The sequence below is a fragment of the Procambarus clarkii genome, chromosome 56, assembly GCF_040958095.1.
Source record: "Procambarus clarkii isolate CNS0578487 chromosome 56, FALCON_Pclarkii_2.0, whole genome shotgun sequence".
NCBI lineage: Eukaryota > Metazoa > Arthropoda > Malacostraca > Decapoda > Cambaridae > Procambarus > Procambarus clarkii.
Window position 1 is genome coordinate 25,180,678 of NC_091205.1, and position 13,894 is coordinate 25,194,571.

General features: G+C 38.0%; 2 protein-coding genes across 3 annotated transcripts; both read right to left on the reverse strand.

Annotated features, from left to right (window-relative positions):
- Positions 1–734: 734 nt before the first annotated feature.
- On the reverse strand, positions 735–7,247 carry LOC123770783 (E3 SUMO-protein ligase NSE2). The gene is made up of 5 exons (XM_045762939.2): positions 7,012–7,247; positions 6,148–6,308; positions 4,854–4,962; positions 3,876–4,065; positions 735–1,851 (listed from the first exon to the last, which is right to left on the reverse strand). The coding sequence occupies exons 1-5, from the start codon at positions 7,109–7,111 to the stop codon at positions 1,752–1,754; spliced, it is 660 nt and encodes a 219-aa protein (XP_045618895.1). The 5' UTR covers positions 7,112–7,247; the 3' UTR covers positions 735–1,751.
- A 2,375-nt stretch (positions 7,248–9,622) lies between these two features.
- Positions 9,623–13,606, reverse strand: LOC123770937 (uncharacterized). 2 transcript variants are annotated; one of them, XM_069305937.1, is made up of 8 exons: positions 13,496–13,606; positions 12,962–13,105; positions 11,918–12,112; positions 11,475–11,585; positions 11,251–11,377; positions 10,957–11,102; positions 10,357–10,668; positions 9,623–9,969 (listed from the first exon to the last, which is right to left on the reverse strand). In XM_069305937.1, exons 2-8 carry the CDS (start codon positions 13,073–13,075, stop codon positions 9,898–9,900), a joined length of 1,077 nt encoding a protein of 358 aa, XP_069162038.1. In that variant the 5' UTR covers positions 13,076–13,105; positions 13,496–13,606; the 3' UTR covers positions 9,623–9,897. The 2 variants fall into 2 exon arrangements, with proteins under 2 accessions (XP_069162038.1, XP_069162037.1); XM_069305936.1 differs by having other exon boundaries at positions 10,957–11,132.
- Positions 13,607–13,894: the final 288 nt, after the last annotated feature.

Consider the following 13,894-nt stretch of genomic DNA (forward strand, 5'->3'; position numbering starts at 1 on the left):
CTTAGTTCTGAGTTCTGTGTCCCATGGTATATTCCTTAGGAATTTTCTCCTCTCCTCATAATTTCCCTTTCAGTATGCCAGGTGGGGTGGGGCCACCCCTGGCAAAAGAGGTGGGGCCAGCAAGAAGCTCTTTCCTTAGTAAAGGAGGAGCAGATCTTCCAGAGGGGCCCGACTCATGGGACTGGTCGCCCTCTACAAGAGTCTGAGAGTACAAAAGATTGAAGTTTCCACACAATTACTAAATTAGAAAGTTGGCAACTGGGGTTACAGAATATTGTTTACCAATGCAGTGAGGAGGCAAAGTGTGAGCCAACAAAGAGCTTGTTCCTAGTGGTGGTCTCTTTTTTTTTACAGGGGAGACTACCAATTTGAACAAAAGCAAAATGCATTTGCCTATGCCAGTTCCAGCCCAATACTAGTATTCCCTTCATGCCCCAGCCTGGGCACCTAATCCACCCACCTCGAGCAGCCCCTCATGGGTTACCCGTCATGCAAGTGGTCCAATGACTCAAACAGGAATATTATCTTACCAGGTGTTTTTGGTGTATGCCATCACAGAGATGCCAAAGCCACTTGAAAACACACACAAAGTGCCTCCTCAGATGTGAAGGAAACACAATAAGGGAAAATTGCCTACTATCACAACACACTCCATCTCTTGGTTGTAGGACAAATATTTTTGGCAGGATTAGCCTCTCTGGAACACTTCCCTGTTTGGAAATGGAAAGCCTCTCTGCAATTTATTCAAATTATTTAATGAAATTGCCTTTATAAAAAGTATTTCATCATACAATTAAATACAAAAATGTTCTTTTCTTAATAACTAAATAGTACTGTAACTCTTAATTTATAACAAGGGAATCTGATTTTTTACATGCAGTAATCAGAAAGTAACATATATACTGTACTTCAAATAATTAAACCATCATTTAATTGAACACCTAACAGCATGGCTTAATATATTGGCAAAGCTTTTCCCATGTTGATTTACTGTAGTTAATACAGTATAATAGTGAAGCAATCACACCTTTTGCATTAACAAATATAAACAAGGAAAAAGATACTCACCCCCCCCCAGTAAAGATAGGAAAACAATTAATTAATACTGTAGTAGCTTTTGTGGGTCAGTTTGTAATTTTACTAACTGCTTGCAACACATATTGAGTTGCAGTGCAAATGCAGATTCTATTAGAAGCTAGATGGTACCCCATAATTAGAAGGATCTGAACTTGTGTAATTTTTGCCTAGGTCTCGCTCCCCACCAACTGCCCCTTTTGTTTTTTCCATCTCTCCACCTTTCTATCCCTCTCTCCTATCTGCCTTCCTTTTCCTCAACCTCTCACTCTCTCCGAAAATGTTAAGCTGTAATTTAAATAAATTCATGTTCATCGTTTTCGAGTAAACCATTAAAATGTAGAGATAAACAGCAAGAGTAAGCAAGCATCAAAACTCTGTGGAAAACACATCAGTTTAATGTCAGACTTCATGAAATTGGTAGGAATGGAGGGGTTTGTTTGCTATAGATGTCAATTTTTTTTTTAAAGCATGGTACTTGGGCCGACCCTGACTGAGGTGAGTTTGGCAAGGGTAGTCCCAACATCTGACCATTTACTTTGGACAGGCAGGCAGGCAGAGAAGATTCTATTTTACAGATACAGACCGACAACACAAAATCTTACATTAGTTTTGCCTCTTCACAAATATAGCCCCACCCAACTTTGCACAGTTTCTCCAAGCCAAATTACTTTCTTTTATTTTTTATTAATTAGAATTTGCCGCTTTACATCAAGAGCGTCCTCTAAATCAGTAACTTTCAGAGGTTCACGATACCCACATCCCATGCTCGGACATCTGAAAAATATGCAAAAACCATTTGTCAAAAAGAAAAAATTACCATGTCCATTTCCTGTAAAAAAAAATTATCAATACACAAATTACTGGAAAACAGTACATAAATCTGTGAAACAGTAAATAGGGATACGATAGGAGAAAACTACACTGTATAACATTTAAAAATGTGGTGCTTTTTGGCAAGGATAACCTTCTTGGATGGAATAAGCTACCTAATAAGATGCTGTTTGTTTATTATTTTGAAGACTTATGGTAATCTCCTGCCTAGCAGTAGTTCCTGCCTGTTCCCTTTACCGCCTATTCACCAACGTAGCTGCATGCTTCAACAACAACAACAATACGTGCCCACAAGTATTGTCGAGACACACCTCTTCCCCCCTCCACCTGCACCTGCTGTCTCGGCAGGGGACCAGACGCCACCAGTTAATGACTGCTACGATTGTTTAACTGCCGGCTGATCGTTATACCTGCAGAATTAGTGCCAGCTATGACATCATGCCCCATATATATATATAGGACTCGCTGCCATCCAGACAGCAGACTACCCTTCGAGTGCTCTCAGCATCTACTCTCGCTCCCCTGGGTGACGGTAGATGCGTGCAGCTTTTGTATAAAGATTTTTTTTTTCACCTTTTGATTAATGTGTGATTGGCACATGACCTGCCAGAATAGTTACTGCTCTATTCCAGATTCTCGTCACAAAACAAATACTGTGCTGAGTATGACAGGCAATGTATTTCAGAGCAATAATGCACCACTAGGCCCCATGATAATTTCATGTGCTATAATTTCAGTGTTTCCTTTTTGTATTAAAAGGCAAGAAAAGCCTAGCTAGGACAGATAGAAAAAACATGCTAAATTTACTTAGGAAAATGATTATGGTCAGGAGGATGTCCGAGGAGTGTGGTGTTGGCAATACAGTGCTTTTATGAAGTAAAAGATTTGTGTTTATTGCCAGTAGTGTATTCTGGTGGAAGTTCTGGGGGAAAAGCAAAAATGAAATGGTGAGCAGCTCAAAATTTTGGGTAATTAAAAGAAACAATTCACAAGGATATAAAATTTGACTTTTTTCATACAATCATACTTGATACAGTATATTATTTTATTGTGTAAACATGCAAAAATGTTTAATACTGTAATTAATTTAATTGCCAAAAAATATTAAAATTGTTAATGTTCATTAAATCAAGAATCCATGAAAATCTGGATGCTATGAATGGGTTAAAAAGGGAAATGGTTCCGGGATGAATGGAATAGCTGTGGACCTGTCGAGGTATACGAGCAAAGTGATGGTAGACATAATGTTAGATGTATTCGCCTAGTTGTGCTTGCGGGGGTTGAGCTCTGCTCTTTTGGCCTGCCTCTCAACTGTCAATTAATCAACAATCATTTCCTCCCCCCTCTCACACACACATACCCCCCCCCTCCTCCTCCAGGAAGCAGCCTGTAACAGCTGTCTAACTCCCAGGTACTGTACCTATGTATGACAGATGGCATGGCAGGAGGGCAAGATCCCAAGTAAGTGGACTAAGGCCACTGTGGTTCCTGTATATGGGGAAAAGGTAGTAGGGAGGAATGTGGGAACTATAGGGATATTAGTTTATTTAGTATCCCAGGGAAAGTATATGCAAGGGGGGCAAATTGAAAGAATAAGAACAGATGTAGGATAGAGGAACAAGTTGGCAACTATAGCCTGTAATAATATGATATCCTGGAAAGAAAATAATAAAAAATAGCCAAGCTTTCCTTCATTAAGAAATGTTAAAATAACTAAATTATCTGCTCAAATTAAAATGTTTGTATAGTATATGCAAATGTGGCAAATTTAAATAGGTTTTGTGTATAATTTTATATCTTAAGAATTATTTATAGTACACTGTACTGATGTCTCTATTACAATGCTGCAGAAATTCTTATTGCATTTTAAAAGTTAATATGTAAATAATCAGAATGCCTCTAACTCAAACACAATAACCCTTAATAAGTTTAATTATATACAACGTGTTAATCAATAAAATACATACCTGAATCCTTTACGCTTACTGGCCTTAATCATCTTAACAACAGAAAGTCGTTCATAAACATGACCACAGTGTTTGTTGCGTACTGGATCTGTCATAATCATCTTGCTAATTGGATCAATCAGATTGACTGTCTCTTTAGTTGTCATCACTTCTGTGTCGTCATCATTATTATTGTAGCCACTTTTTGGATCTAAGCAAAAAAAAAAAAAAAAAAAAAAGAGTTATTTTAAAATTGGAAACTAATCAAGTAATTTTAAAACTGGAAACTAATCAAGTAATTTTAAAATTGGAAACTAATCAAGTAATTTTCAAATTGGAAACTAATCAAGTAATTTTAAAATTGTTAACTAATCAATCTGGGTTATTTTAATAAATTTTTTCTTAACCCAATCTCATCGTTCCACACCAAAACAATTAGCCCATTTTGTGAACTCAACTCTCTTCTACCTACTGATAAGGCATATAAAGCTTCTAGGGAACAATAAAAACACTGCTTCCATAACAAAGCAAGCACTCATTATCTGGGAAGCACCTATGTAAAAGATTGCAAAAGTAAGATAACAATGAGACAGTTATAAAAGAGGTTGTCAACAGTTTTAATAATGTTTTATATATGGGAATTACATGAATGCTAATATTAATAGTATCTTAGTGTTTGTGGAACTCTCCTTCCATTAGAGAATGAGATTATGGTGATGTTGAGAGTCGAGTTTCAGTCAAACAAGATAGGTTCCATTTAAATACTATAATCTAAATCAAAATACAGTACTGCACTGTATTTACTCAACAATAGTAATGTGGAGGAATGTCCAATAATAAATCAAATTAAAATAATAATCATAACCACCCATCTTTTCACACCTGTTGTGTAGGTAGATTTCAATAACCACAATAGCATCGTATGTTAATGCAGACAATGCTGTGAAATTGAAATGTAAACTAATCAAATATTTAAAATAAAATATGAGTGATACATACCAATCTGAGCTAGAAGTTGTTCTCTAAAGGATTTTACACTTGCTGCATTACTTATAATTTCTCTCATATCCGAATCTTGCTTCAGTTCATCCATAGTCTCGTTATAAGCCTGTAATAAAATTGTGTACAGCTCTAGAACAAAATGATATTCCTGCCACTTCCCCCCCACCGCTCCCAACACAATAAGAGAAAGTGTCAGTACGGTATGACTTTATAGTTAGTAGAATCTTTAAAAAATAAAATAGTTACCATTTTGCTTTGATTCTGTGGAAAGTTGCCGAGTTAGCCATTGGTACGAGGGGGTTGGTAGGAGAAGAGGTGGCTGCATTGAAGTTACATGTTTTATGGGGATACATACAAAGTATTAATAGCAAACAAATTTTTCCAGTATCATTTATTTTAATTGTTTGCTTTTCAAAATATTCACAAGGGTAGCCAGTGCCAAAAATTGCCATGGGGTCAGTATGTCATTGTGGCAATGCTTTTATTTTGTATTTTGCCAGCTCTGACCAGCTTATGTCCGTCCCATACTCTATCCCTAGACCATTCCCCTTGCAAAGTTGGGCGAGATGCCCCAAGTGTCTGGCTTTGAACCTTGGACAAAAAGGCAGATACACACTTATTGATATAGACAGATGGTAGTGCAAGTTCTAGCATACACTGAGTCAGCACCTGTAGCCAGCAATAGGGGTGGCTATAAAGGTGGAAGCATAAATGGCAAAAATTTGCACATTTTTGTATGTGCAAATTTTGTATCCAGTGTATACAATACAAAATAAAGGTAGTGCAAGTACAGTAATGTATATTGTGGGTAGGAGTTTGATTAGGGTGAAGAATATGGGCTTGTGGTGAATGCTTACCTATCAAGTGTCTATTGGGAGCGAGGTATAGCTTTTCATGTTCCATCCCTCAATCTTGTGTACCTAGTGTGCTTTATGATCATACACAAGTTTTGTATAATGAACAACACAGTCTTATTTAGGTAAGCAGCATATACTTTTGATCATGAACAAGCCACTTAATTTTCAAGCCAATATGATGAATTTCTCAAGAAATATAAATGTAAACATCTAAATGGAAAAAATCCTGCCAGGATTACCTAATTAATAATGTAGCAAGCTGATTTTAATGCAAACTCAGAGATAAAAATTAAGGGGGTGGGAGGAGAATGAGAGAGGGAGAGAAAAACTATATACTGTACACTGTAGAGCAAGAGGGATGGGTAGACACTACTATATCAAGGCAATCAAGTTTGACTACTTGGTATTTATAGTGGAAACAAATATGGCATTACCTCATCAAATTTGTGCAAGTCTGGCAGGTTTGTCACTTCATCCACTGCTCTTGTTGCAGCCTCTTCAGCTGCTTTCCGAGATAGGGCCACATTATGCTCTGCCACTACACATGTCACCAAGACCTTCTCAAGGTCTAACAAATACTTAGTCCTTAGGTTTTCTAAAAAGAATACAAAACTTATTTATTTACTGTACCATGCATCTGCATATCACAAATAGCATAGATTTTCAAAAATTAATGAATCTTCTAAAAAATAAACCTTTACATATACTATCAAGTGTGAATAAGTTTCATACAGGCGTTTGAAATGAGGTTAAGAACCTGATTATTGCTCGATTGCTATAGATTTGATGGGTTGGATATATATAGGAGTGGGATTGGGTGGGTATAAATAGGAGCTGCCTCCTATGGGCCAATAGGCCTTCTGCAGTTACCTTTATTATGATCTTATGTAAGTTGCTTAATTTAGAGACCTTACATAAGTACAGTCGAACCAATTATTGATGTAACAATATGAACCAAATTTGTTAAGTAGCTCATCAAGACAGACTTAAGAACATAAGAACAAAGGTAACTGCAGAAGTCCTATTGGTCCATACTTGCTTAGCTAAATGAATTTTGGAATACAGTCCCAAAACCCATTATATGCCTCTAACCTTTTCCACTACCGCCCACAGAATGGGTATGGGGTGCATAAAAAATGAACTAAACTAAGATGTTAAAAAATATAAGTATGCACTCGGTGCATATTCAGTGCATTTGCCACCGTTGCACAAAGCATACTTAGGTCTGAGTAGGTTATGTAAAGTGCGTTATCAATTGGTACCGTTTGGTATGACACCAAACTTGGGCCGAGTCTTACCATCCGTGATGTACTCGAGCACGCTGAAGGCACACTTGGTGGTCTGGTCACGAGTCCTCTCTAGATTCTGATAAAACAACTTTCCAAAATTTTCCAACATCTTGAACCTCTAGCTTGGTCTTGGTGTGTGCACTAGTATATCTTTTTTAGGGAAGAGTATTTAGCGTTAAAGTGTTTTCCTCTCAGAGTGTTGTAGTCCGTCAACACTTGAATGAGCGAGTGGTGGTGTTGACATGGAATGATCACTTAAATTCCAGTTTCAATGATTACATTTTCTATGGTTTGTATTCGGGGTAACTTCTACCGTACGTGTAGTTTAGGTATTGCTCAAGTTTATGGTAGCCTAGATACTCAAGTAGTTGTCAAAGCACACGTTTTGTATGTAGTGGGAGGTTTTGTATGTAGTGGGAGGTTTTGTATGTAGTGGGAGGTTTCCTTTTAGTATGTGCTTCATGGAGAGTATTTTGCGGGTACCGAATATTTTTTTACGTAAATATAATGGGTTCTGTCAGTGTATTCGAGTCAGCCGTAGGGTCTCTGGTTTGATTTGTGTGATAGGACAGGATTTGTTCGACAGTGTCTTTTCACCTGATGCCTCTGTTCACGTAGTAAATAGATACTATTGTCTTGCATCCTGGGAGAGGTCAGTATAAACATAGATATTTTACTTTTAGGTTGGTCTCGAAAATTTAGCATGCTTCTGTTAGTAAATCGATTAATTGAAACCAAGGTTTCAGTGGTAAACAATATCTGACCCTGAAAACGGACATTGCACTTTTGACAAAGTGCAGGTCTGTTCCATTATAAATGCTCACGAATTAATTGTGTGGGGCCAATACGCAACAGCTTCAAACATCTCACATTCCTGTTCCGGTGATAAGAGAACGACCAATGGGAAAGGCCATACTTGTCTAGGGAACTACGGTTTTAGCAAGCAAGTGGCTCCAAGAGTTGGAAACCCTGTGGGTGACAGTATTTCTTGTAACGACCAGTCACTTTAAATTACCCGAAATGTTACTCGCGCAGAGACATTAAAAGCCAAATTAGGAGAGGGGAATTATATGATTATTAGAAGGCACCAAACATGGGAGACCGAGAAAACACCGTCTGCGTCTCTGGGTATTCAAAAGGCGCTAAATATCGCTAAAGATGCCAACACGAGAAAAAATAAATGGAACGCGAGCGATATAAAATGTATCGAATTAATCAAGAATTCAAATGAGGGACAAATGACCCATAAGGATCAGAGGAAAGCAAAATATACTAACAGTGAAATTTGGGACACTACAAGGAATTGCATGACAGTAACAACTCAATTCCGACAAAAAGGAGCAGGACTGTAAGTATCCACGAGTGATAAGGATAGTTGGGCGGATGGTGAATATTCGGCTGGATGGTCATATACCAGGAGAGGTAGTCAGACTACCAAGAGATTTATAATGCACACCAGAAATTGAGGCGGGCATTAGAGGCATTAGTCACCAAGGGACAAGTCGCCAAGGAACATTACTAAAGCAATAACCAAGATCCAGAAATTTAGGGCATTTTACGAGAGATTAATAGCACAGGCATGTGAACTTCCTATTCAAGTTCACTAAAATGAACTTCAGCTCTTGCCAACTCACCTAACCTATCTAGGCCGATGGTCTCTTCGAAAGCACATCTTAAATTTACCAATTTGTTTTTGCGCCATAGTTAGCAATGCCGTTGTAATGCTCAAGTGACAAGTTTTAGTGAATTAACCAATCGTGAAGAGTCTGCAGCAAGCCGGGAAGACTATTTAGCACCATCAGTGTCGCTTGATAGAAGGCGCAAAGTTAAAAAAAAAAAAATTGAGAGGGTTGGGGGCTGTGCCAATTTCAATAGTATCAGGTGAAAGCCAAGCTGTCCAAGGCGACAAGCTTTGTTTTATTATAATTTAAATTAGACGTTCTTTATCGACATCACCCCCCTTAAAAAAAAAATATTTAAAAGTTCAATTTCTATCCTGAATGGACGAGTATCATACCCCCATTCACAATTATTCAGCACCACAGGTTTAGATAACTTCTAGACTAACAATATTTGAAGTTCACCTAAAAAAAATGACAGTTTTTCTAACTTCTGGAATAGAAGTTCAGTTAGCCGGTCATTTGTTTGACATTTACGATTCTGTCCAGCACTAACTTCATATTCTATACCCAGGGCAACTGCTTTACACTAATAGAGCAGACGTAATAGCTTCTGCAGCAGATCTAACACTGGAAACACATTATTTACATGCTAAACAACTTACCAATTCTCTCTAACAGAGAGGCACCATAAGGCAAACCCCATCCAGCAGATGTCCCCCATTAGTCTTTGGTTGAGGCGCAGTGTTGAATACTCTTAACATCTCCCATTTGCATTACGCACTACTAATGCCACCTCTTAGGTGGCTTAATCCTCATTAATAAACCCCCGTTTGTAACCAGAGTAGAGTACTGTCCCAGTCGGCGCGTCAGGGTATAGAACACGATAGGATATTTGCTTCCCAAGTAACTATTACCCTTTAATTATTTAAAGTAATAAACGCAGGCAGAATAGGAGGATGGGAGAGAACAATTTGAGAGTTAAATGTTCAAACCAAAGAACAGTGGTACCTTTTAATAAGAGTATAACATGTTATTCTAGCATAACTAACAAATTGCCATAATTACCAAATATTTATACAAAAATTAAACTTAGTAACATTAATCTAACACCAATTTATGGAGAACAAGTTGTGTCAACTAAGGCGTTATTGCTCGCCTGAGAAACATTGAAGACTGAGAATTAACCAAGTTACAAAAAAAATTGCTAACATTAAATTAAAGTATTGCCAGCTACAACTTATCGCAAAGCTCTTCGGCTTTTAAATAAACCGATTCAAGATGAAGTATCACTACTTTTAAGATGCAACACCACCATAACATTCTGAAGAAGCGCTGCCAACCATACCTGCAACAGTAAATTATGAGGCTACCTTGTGCCGGTAGAGAATTTTTAAGCTACCTGCTACTATTTTAATCCGACTACTCGTCTTTTGCAAGTCACTGTTAATATTTAACAAGTAGCCCGTTTAAGCCAATCTCAATGATGAATGTTTTAATTTATCAGTCTTGCACCATGTATAAGAAAGCACAAATTCTAGAAATAGCTTTACTTCCACCCCCTCATCCAAAATAGGATCGTTCTCGTGCGAAAACTGAAATTTTGTCAGGAGTTCCCTTACCATTATGTAAGCCCTACTGCCAATTTTAATATTACTGTTAACGCTACAGTTTAGAATTTCTTCAACAAAAAGTTTACATTCACTCACTACCTTCTTACACATTCAATACCTACCCTAAACTCCAAGACGCATGTCTCTGCGTTTATGCACGAAATCTTAACTAGTAGAAAAACGTAAGCTAGCGTCTTAAGATTCCTTTCTGCAGCATCTCTAGCGCAGAGGAGAGATGCCGATGCAAACTTTGAGGGCGAGGCAGTGACGAGGCTTGCAGTAACCGTTGCCAGGGCCTCAAGACTAGCATTTAGGTTGTGTGCCGTGTGTAGGAAGAGGAGTGCACTGATGTTCATCAGTGTTGCATCGTCCGGTTGTACATTTCTCACCGCGAGAGAAAAAGTTTCTTTGGCATAGTTACCGGCACATCTAGCCTGGAAGAGAGACGATTGCGCTAATTCAAGAGTAACTTTATTATTAACTTTTCAGCCTTTTAAAATTTGACTAATTGTTTTTGTAATATATATTCATCACCGCATATTAAAGCTTCAAACCTTTACTTAAAAATAAAAAAGACTAGGATTTTGTTTTTATCTAGGCTGGAAACTGCTCGCGTGTGATTTATCAATCTTCTGCAACAATTTTTTGTATAGCTGATGTGCAAGAGGCATCAAGGTTAACTTATCATTGGGAGAATTACAATGTAATAATACAATACTTACAATATGAAGTGTAGAAATATCATCACAATTTGGGTCTTTATGGACGAAGATATGGGCAGCGCAGTAGACACGAAGATGTGATTTTATTGCCAGAGTCAAAGTCTCCCAGACTACCCCTTCATCGGGTATGAAACGTGAGGGCATGTCTATGGTAGAAAATAAAAAATCGCAACAATCTGTAGAAAGGTTGGCGAGGTGGGGTTATTAATTTTTGTAGACGCATAGCTCTTATTCCCACAAGTTACTCAGTTATTCATTCAATAATCAGAGGTCTAGTAAACCTTGGAAACTTACCAAATTTACAGAAGGGTCCTTCAATAGGGGGAAGATACTGGTCTACGAGGGCGTGAGCTTTGCCTATCAGACCATCAGCAGCGGCAACAATTCTACGTCCAGTTTCGAACTCATTTAGTTTCGAGACCTAAGCATTAGATACCAAATAAGGAAAGTTACTTGTCAACCCTTTAAACATTAATTACTCAAGGGTCTAAAGCAGTTACAGAAGCCATTAAACTTACAGTTTTCTCAAACCGAGTTATCAGAGCACCAGTTAACGTTGGTAGGACACTGTTAATTTCTGGGCACCCAGCTACAACTCTTAGTAGCTTCGTTTCGACATCATCTATCACCTGGCGATTAAATTTTAAATTTCAGTTTTCCAACTTTTATATTGTTTGCCGGGGGGGGGGGGGGGGGAAGAGTGATGATTACAGATAGAGCTAGCTAACAATTTGCCAGGCTACAGATCAATCTCCATGTACAGAATTTTAATAAGAGGCATAGGCCTCCTGCGAGCTATTTTAAACTCGTGCGCATGTTTGCATTTATACTTTGCCCAATCTCAAGCTAGCCCCATTTGTAATCTAGTGGCAATATTTATAACTAAACTCTAGTTATCCAAGTAAGCCAACTATGCTTTCAGCCATTTAGAATAACTGGGTCAAGAACCAAATATATTCACGCATGTGATAAATTTTTTGAGGATGGGCGCCCTGGTCTTCATGGTCTGGAGTTTGAGGTAGGCCCACTCGTCGATTGTGTCCCAGCCACCCATTGTGTGGACTAGTACTGCCAGGGGCACACTAGTGGCGGCCCATATCCCTGGTGACGCCACACTCACTGCCATGTCCACTGCCATGCCAACACACCTATAATTCTGGAAAAGTCTCTTTACTAAATTTAAAAATGGAGGCATAATGGGAATTATAGTCAAGTTGATATTTAAAATCATTGCAAGAGATTTACAGTAGTTAACTGCACAGTTATACCTTTGATCATTAATGTTTATTAGACGTCAAAACGTAAGTGTTAACAGCCATCACAAAATAGGCAACTACTACTGCAAGCAAAAACCCATTTAGAAAAACCTAGTTTCATCAAAGGTTTGTCAGTACCATACTGACTTCTCTTATGCTTTCCGGACAAATTTAGTTATGATTATTCTACTTGGGATACAAGTTTACAATCGAGTCTAGTACGGACCAAGCGTATTCACTACAGTGCAACAGGTTGAGGGTGGCAACTTTCAAATTTAGAACAAATGTTCTAAATGTTTTATGCCATTTAATCACTATGAAGGTTTCTCAATTTTATCCAAGAAAGTCTAGTCCTTCCAACGTGCGTACTGGTAGAAAATTCTAATACGGCACTTATAAATAAAACTACTTTGCAGCCATTATTGGAGCATAGTATCCGGGTCGGTATTAGGCGCCGAGCATTCTTAAAAGGGGTTTTCGGCAAGAACCGCTTCCTGGAAGAGCATCTTCCGTTTATGAAAATCAAATAGCCGCCCCTAAATTTGTTTCCCCCTCCGAATGCTACCGCCACTTAGATTGTAGTCAACATACAGATATATATATATACACAGTAAACGTGATGTTTAAAAGTGCACCCGCAAGAATCATTAGCGCTCCAATGTAACGGCAAGTGTAGTTTCATGGGGCACGATAAAGTATTGTCGAAAACACTTTGTAGTTCAAAATAGACATAATATTTTGAAACTAACCTTTGTCCATTCGTACAAGTCTGAAACCAAATCAAGGCTCTCGTTGACAACAGGAAGCCTTTGTAGGTCACTCACGAATCTTGACTCTCTTCGACCGGCAGTATTGGTACACATTATCGTATTTAGACTTTACCAATTTACTACCTGAAGAGACCATTCAAAAGTTAAAATGATAAGACCATTAAAAATATAGTTATATTTAGAGCATGCATTCCCCCCCCCCCCCCCTTTATTTTAAACCCAACAGATTACAAGAAAAATATAAAAAACTATTTCACCATTTCCATGCTGTAGTATTAACGTGGCTTCAATCAATCTTAACCCACGTGAAGAGATCTAGTTCACAAGTTTTATGGGAGGTATAGATTAATGATCGCACCTAAAGCTGGGACCCAAAGTGAGATACACATAAATATAAACCACCAATTATACCTAAACAGCGTAGTTTAGCTGCATTCTTAATGTTAGATTCTCCAACTTCACTATACATAGACTCCCAAAATAAACACAAGCAGGCGTTTACAGTGACCTTACCTATAAAAGGTCGCACAATTCACAATACTCCTCAAATGGACGCGCTAGGCTGACTGAACAATCTGTTCTCACCAGGCATATCGTCAGCTCATTGGGTTACTGAATACTATTATGCTGTAACAATAATCCTAATAAATGAAATATTTTTTATTTCTATACGAGGAACTCTTTCATGCAGCACAAACCTATTTTCATATTATATGAAGCTAATTATTTGATACTACTCATCGCAATAAATAGAATGATTAATGTGTTGTAAATGGCTATTGGCAACAGCGTGTTGGTATGTGCACACATGCTCACACACACACACACACACACACACACACACACACACACACACACACACACACACACACACACACACACACACACACACACACACATCTGTATTTGTTA

What these genes read in the sequence shown, in the direction of transcription:
- LOC123770783 (XM_045762939.2), bottom strand. Translation starts at nt 7,111, where the DNA reads ATGTTGGAAAATTTTGGAAAGTTGTTTTATCAGAATCTAGAGAGGACT. An exon ending in GCTCGAGTACATCACGGATG is followed by an intron (nt 6,309 to 7,011) that starts GTAAGACTCGGC and finishes TATTCTTTTTAG; the next exon opens with AAAACCTAAGGACTAAGTAT. An exon ending in ACTTGCACAAATTTGATGAG is followed by an intron (nt 4,963 to 6,147) that starts GTAATGCCATAT and finishes ATTTTATTACAG; the next exon opens with GCTTATAACGAGACTATGGA.
- LOC123770937 (XM_069305936.1), bottom strand. Translation starts at nt 13,075, where the DNA reads ATGTGTACCAATACTGCCGGTCGAAGAGAGTCAAGATTCGTGAGTGAC. An exon ending in ACTTGTACGAATGGACAAAG is followed by an intron (nt 12,113 to 12,961) that starts GTTAGTTTCAAA and finishes AGACTTTTCCAG; the next exon opens with AATTATAGGTGTGTTGGCAT. An exon ending in TAACTCGGTTTGAGAAAACT is followed by an intron (nt 11,378 to 11,474) that starts GTAAGTTTAATG and finishes TCTAATGCTTAG; the next exon opens with GTCTCGAAACTAAATGAGTT.